The 6,506-nt window shown below is 40.1% G+C and overlaps 1 protein-coding gene across 1 annotated transcript; it reads right to left on the bottom strand.

Moving 5' to 3' along the window:
• Window positions 1-2,644: 2,644 nt before the first annotated feature.
• LOC120050865 (gamma-crystallin S-1-like) lies at window positions 2,645-6,133 on the bottom strand. Its single transcript, XM_038997391.1, has 3 exons — window positions 6,106-6,133; window positions 3,769-4,040; window positions 2,645-2,920 (listed from the first exon to the last, which is right to left on the bottom strand). Exons 1-3 carry the CDS (start codon window positions 6,131-6,133, stop codon window positions 2,645-2,647), a joined length of 576 nt encoding a protein of 191 aa, XP_038853319.1.
• Between the last annotated feature and the right edge of the window lie 373 nt (window positions 6,134-6,506).

Genomic DNA, 6,506 nt, shown 5'->3' with positions numbered 1-6,506 from the left:
GACTGTTATACAGTTAGCATATATCTTACATTCGCAAATTCACTCTGGCTATCTACTCCGATTTCAGAGCACTCTCGTCTGAGTGTCAGAGCGCAGAATAACTGATGAATTTACGAACGCGCAACACCTGCTGAATAAGATTGGTGTCAGTAAACATAGGCAAAAAAGTAATAGTTAGTCAAGAACCCTCTAGATAACATGTAAACAGCCTAACCAGCTCTGCTACGGCAAGTAAAATGGTAATTTTTGTTTGGAAGTAGCTATCCAACTTTAGCTAGTTTACTTGGGTGCTTGGTTGGGACAAGCATGGAACATGGCAGGCAAGCTGCAGAAGGACGAGGAGGCTACAATTCCCCATCGTTTATAAGTGGAATTTTGACGGCCAACTAGCTGAAAAAGTTTGAGAGGGTTTATCTAATGTTCCTTTGCTAGATTTTTGTTCATCTTGCTCTGGCTAGCATTAGTTGTTGATCTTGTTGTTGTTGAGGTGCATAACTGAGGGAGAGAGAGACTACCTTTTCATAGTTGTTTGATCAATAGGACTGTAAAGTTCCTAAATGTAAGAGGACTCCCGTGGTGTTTACATATTTGCATAAATCCATTCAGGTGTATTTTGTGGCTTTTGCTGAATGCGTTCTAATGATCTAATGCGCTGTGCAAATGATGACAGGTCCTACTGCCTGTAAACACACAGTCCAGTTCAAAGTGAATGATGACAGGTCCTACTGCCTGTAAACACACAGTCCAGTTCATAGTGAATGATGACAGGTCCTACTGCCTGTAAACACATAGTCCAGTTCAAAGTGAATGATGGCAGGCCCTACTGCCTGTAAACACACAGTCCAGTTCATAGTGAATGATGACAGGTCCTACTGCCTGTAAACACACAGTCCAGTTCAAAGTGAATGATGACAGGTCCTACTGCCTGTAAACACACAGTCCAGTTCATAGTGAATGATGACAGGTCCTACTGCCTGTAAACACATAGTCCAGTTCAAAGTGAATGATGACAGGTCCTACTGCCTGTAAACACACAGTCCAGTTCATAGTGAATGATGACAGGTCCTACTGCCTGTAAACACATAGTCCAGTTCAAAGTGAATGATGACAGGTCCTACTGCCTGTAAACACACAGTCCAGTTCATAGTGAATGATGACAGGTCCTACTGCCTGTAAACACATAGTCCAGTTCATAGTGAATGATGACAGGTCCTACTGCCTGTAAACACACAGTCCAGTTCAAAGTGAATGATGGCAGGCCCTACTGCCAGTAAACACACAGTCCAGTTCAAAGTGAATGATGGTTGGCCCTACTGCCTGTTAACACAAATTGTCAAATTATTTGAATACATGCCATTAAATGGCACTTATTACATTTGTTACAAGTTGTTTCAAGTTGTTTGTATGCAGGGAGGGGGCATGTAACCATAGATATATTATTGAGTGTAATGAGTGTGGAATGACTAACCTGTTTACAGCTTTACTCTGACTTCAAGGCTGGGGTCTTTATCTTTGTAACGAGAGGATAACTACATCTCTGGAGTGATGAATCACATTTCACCATCTGGCAGTCCGATGGACGAATCTGAGTTTGCCAGGAGAACGCTACCTGCCCGAATGCATAGTGCCAACTGTAAAGTTTGGTGGAGGAGGATTAATGGTCTGAGGCTGTTTTTCATGGTTCAGGCTAGACCCCTTAGTTCCAGTGAAGGGAAATCTTAACGCTACAGCATACAATGACATTCTAGATGATTCTGTGCTTCCAACTTTGTGTTAACAGTTTGGGGAAGGCCCTTTCCTGTTTTAGCATGACAATGCCCCGTGCACAAACTGAGGTCCATACAGAAATGGTTTGTCGAGATCGGTGTGGAAGAACTTGACTGACCTACAGAGCCCTGACCTTAACCCCATTAAACACCTTTGGGATGAATTGGAACGCCGACTGCGAGCCAGGCCTAATCGGCCAACATCAGTGTCCGACCTCACTAATGTTCTTGTGGCTGAATGGAAGCAAGTCCCCGCAGCAATGTTCCAACATCTAGTCGAAAGCCTTCCCAGAAGAGTGGAGGCTGTTATAGCAGCAAAGGAGGGGAACCAATTCCATATTAATGCCCAAGATTTTGAAATGAAATGTTCGATGAGCAGATACTTTTGGTCATGTAGTGTATGTTTGGACAATACCCTAATAAAATATAATGATGTCAGAAGATTGAAATGCCATTATCTTTAAGTTTGCCAATGATAATAATGTTAAATTCTGTGAATGTTTGCGGGACGTTATCATCCTAAAGTTAGCTCAAACCCTAACTAGAACTTGAGACTGTGGACTGTTAGCTAATGTTCTGGGAATGTTCTCGGTTTGCTTGGCAGTTTGTTCATTGACATTTAGAATACTCAGAAGGTCACTTACGAAATTAATTTGTCAGAAAAGTTTAGCATTGTGGTAGGATCATGGTGTCCTACCACCAAGCTCATGAAACCTTGATGTTATCTTTTGCACATGTTTGTATCTCACCTCAACAGATCACAAAACCAGTTTCAGACACTTGCAAATAGTTCATTTTTTATTGGATCATGTCACACAGACTCAATAAGACCAGAGAACAACTTGATCCTACACTCAAAGGTCAAAGGTGACAGAGCCCTAGAACTCGGTGATCCTGCGGAAGGAGCCCACGGCGGCAGATGCGGCGCTCCAGTCTGTGTGGCGGGGGTACTCGCCGCGCTCCAGGAAGTACTGGCGTCCCCTATAGTTCGGCAGTTCGTAGAAGGCCCAGGCGCCGTGGGTCACCATGCACGAGTACACCTCGCGGAACTTAAAGGCCTCGTAGACCGAGGGGCAGTCCTCGGCCCACTCCACCATCTGACCACCGAAGTCTGGCCTCTCGTACAGCCTCAGCTTCCACACGTTGCCATACACCTGGCAGGAACAGAGGGAGAGAAAGACAAACATTGTGAAGGGTTAGTTAGGGTTTTGTTTTGTACCAAATCTACTGTAATATCATTTATTGGGTGTTTCAGAGGCTTCTGAAATTCAGTTGGATATCATATTAGCTATAGCTGCCGTACATTCATGTTAAATATAATAAACTACATGTAAGATATCGTCTTCACTTATGTTGGTCAATAAATTATTTTTAATTTAGAACAACTCATTCAAATGTAAATGACGTTGTAGCATGTCTAACGTGGATTTGTTTGTCTGTTTTCGTGTTCGAAGGGCATGAAGTTTTAACGGAAAATGCCCCTTTAAAGGTTTCTTGGCATATTTCCTCTTAAAGTGATGGGCGTGGGGGTAAAATGCTGCCAAAAATGTCTGCTTTGTCTGCTTGTATTGTCTGCTGGATTATAGAGCAGTGTGTTATTCCCTGATGCATTCTGGGCCTGAGGTCCACTTAACCCTGTATGAAACACTATCTCAGTCCCGTTCTGTAACATAGACTTTTATACAATATTAGACAAGAGGGAGAATTAGCTTACCTCCTAGTCGAGAATATCAAAACATCATATTTTACTTCTTTTTTTTACACATTTTTCAGAGCAAATTTTAAATGCATATTGGTTTGCGTTACAAGTTTCTGCGATGAAAGAGACACATTAACTGCTGGGAACTATGGGACTAAGATTTTTTTTTGAAGGCTAACAGAAGAGAGAGAGAGAGAGAGTATGGAGGGAGGAGAGAATTAGGGATGTAGGGAGGAGAGAATTAGGGATGTAGGGAGGAGAGAATTATGATATGAAATATGGATATGCAAGGAATCATCTTACGTTTTTGACGGCGCGGCAGGACTTGACGCTATCGTTGAATCCCATCCATTGCTGGTTGTCTGTGTACTCCCCTGGGCTCAGGATGTATTGGTAGCCCTTGTAGTTGGGTTTCTCATAAAGCACCCAGGCCCCGCTCTCCACCCTCGCCGAGTTGCAGCGGCTGAAGTAGGAGTGCAGGTCGGCACAGTCGCTGCTGCACTCATAGCAGCGGCCCTGGAAATTCTTTTCCTCGTAGAATGTGATCTGAGGAAGGATGGGAAGCAGAGAATACTCTGCGGTGAGTCACGGATAAAAACAAATATCATATTACTACAGGATCACATATTACATGAACACTTTATTCAGATATTCTCAAAGTCATATAAAAATGTCAAAGCCATATCTTCAAACTACTAAACTGAAGTTAACTTTTTGTGTTTGCAGGAATATGAAGAGTCTTGGCTGCACATGAATGAATAAAAAATAAACATATAAACCCAAATGCTCAACATTTATATTGAATAAGTATATGCATTGAAGTTACTATCATCACTGATAAATACAGATTCTTTTTTTAATGCGTCACCTTACCTTCACCATTTTGCAGCACTGTATACTACTTTCTTAGCTGCCGCACCATCAAAGTATTTATGTATAAACAAAATGTGCAGAGTGTGGAAAGCTTTTGATATCCAAATGAGGCCGATTTGCATATCAGCACAAATGATTTGGTAATGTTTAATTTCTCTTTGTTCCAGTCTAATGACTCTGTAACAAACAATTGCTGGAACAGTGAAATGAATGTTATAAAGGCCTAAGTCACAGCATTCTGCTCTTTTTTAAGATGATTTATTTTTCTGTAGGAGTTTACATCTTGGATATACTGCGTGTGTTTCCTATTCCACTACTCTTGTTGAGGAACATGGATTTGATCAAGTTTCCTCTTCGTCTGATTTCAAAGATGATCTGCATGTTTATGTGAGATTTGTACTTTCTTTTTTTTTTTTTTACATCCGTAACTGTTTCTGCTGTATTGTACTACATTTTCAAACGATACGAACATTTAAATTGCTACTTGGGCTTGAAATACAGTATTTTACATTTTTCAATAATTACTTCAGTTGTGATTTTTGAAATTACAAACACGTAGCCTATTTTTAATTGATAAGCGGGGTGTTGATAAGCGGGTGTGGATATTGGCAAGATATTTGCCTCGCTACCACTCTCTGTGAACAGATTTTCTGACAATTACTTAATACTGATTTGAGGTCAAATCATTCCTTGGTAGAAATTGAAGTGGATGTATACTGAAAGCAACTATGGATACTCAATGAAATGTCAATGAGAGCTAAATTAACTCTAACCTTGATCATGAAAATACTGGAAAAACAACCTTTTAGCTAAGCTTAGCATATTTCTCAATAATCTTGGATCATTTCTCAACCTGATCTCAGAGCATTTTGTATTATTCTGTACGTAAATTTGAGACACTTCATTTAGTATAATATGTTAGGTTTCATATGGTATGTATTAATTTGTGGATGTCCATCACCAATTCCTATTATATGTTACGAATTTGTAAAACATACAGTATGTTATGAATTTACGAAACGTATGATATGTTACAAATTCTAGCTAGGTGGCTAACATTAGCTAGGTGGGGTGGGCCGTCATTGTAAATAAGAAATTGTTCTTAACTGACTTGCCTAGTTAAATACAGTTTAAATAAAACATTTACAAATACATAAAAATCTAGGCTAGGGGTTAGGTTTAAGGTTAGGGTTAAGTTTACAAGTTAGGTTAAAGGGGTAGGGTTAGGGTTAGAGTTAGGGTTAGGAGTAGGGTTAGCTAAAAGGATTAAGGTTAAGGTTAGGGGAAGTGTTATGGTTAGGGTTAGGGGTTGGGTTAGCTAACATGCTAAGTAGTTGCAAAGTAGCTAAAAAGTAGTAAGTAGCTAAAATGCTAAAGTTGTTCTTGATGGATATCATAAGGTGAATGCACCAATTTGTAAGTCGCTCTGGATAAGAGCGTCTGCTAAATGACTTAAATGTAAATGTAAATGTAATGATGAGATTTGAACTTTCATCCTTTGGGTTGCCTTAGATTTCAAACTGTCTTATGTAACCATACTAAACGAATGGTTATCATACGTTTTCTATGTTAGGTCTAGTCTATGAGACCAGACTGCATTTCTATATAATTATGTAGGCCTATCATTACCTATATTTAGTCATCAGAGCCAACCTCTTTGAATGTAAAGGAAAACCCTTAATGGCCCTCTATCAACCATCAGTAAAGAAGTCAAGCATTCATCCTTTCATAATTGGTTGCATTACTGGCATGCTTGTAAAGGCCCACCTCCGAGGAAGTATTTAGAGTCATTCATGTCGTAGTGCAGAAATTCTTGTTCTTGTTTAGATTCCACCTCAAAGACTGACTTAGACTGCTAAAACATATTATGGAATTGGGGGTGGGAACGTTGTGGTGATTCCCACGTGTAGCAGAGAAATACCAACAAATAGGCCACTGATTGACAGCGGTCAGTGTAACTAGCTTGCATGCTAACCTTAGCTAGCTAATGAACGTTATATGAGTACCATTTAAACTAAGACTGTATTCTTTGTTCTCTCTGTTATCATTTCAGCAAGCTAGCTAGCTATACACTGACTATACATAACATTAAGAACACCTGCTCTTTCCATGACATAGACTGACCAGGTGAATCCAGGTAAAAGCTATGATCCCTTACTGATGTCACT

Source organism: Salvelinus namaycush, chromosome 7 (assembly GCF_016432855.1).
Source record: "Salvelinus namaycush isolate Seneca chromosome 7, SaNama_1.0, whole genome shotgun sequence".
NCBI lineage: Eukaryota > Metazoa > Chordata > Actinopteri > Salmoniformes > Salmonidae > Salvelinus > Salvelinus namaycush.
Note: the sequence above shows the minus strand (reverse complement) of the source record. Positions and strands in the feature narration are given on the sequence as shown.

Excerpts from the sequence above, each read along its gene's own strand:
- LOC120050865 (XM_038997391.1), bottom strand. The coding sequence starts at position 6,133 with ATGAATGACTCTAAATACTTCCTCGGAG. Across the intron at positions 4,041-6,105 it reads CTCTAAATACTTCCTCGGAG|AGTATTCTCTGCTTCCCATC; the intron begins GTGGGCCTTTAC and ends GACTCACCGCAG. Across the intron at positions 2,921-3,768 it reads CCTGCCGCGCCGTCAAAAAC|GTGTATGGCAACGTGTGGAA; the intron begins GTAAGATGATTC and ends TGTTCCTGCCAG.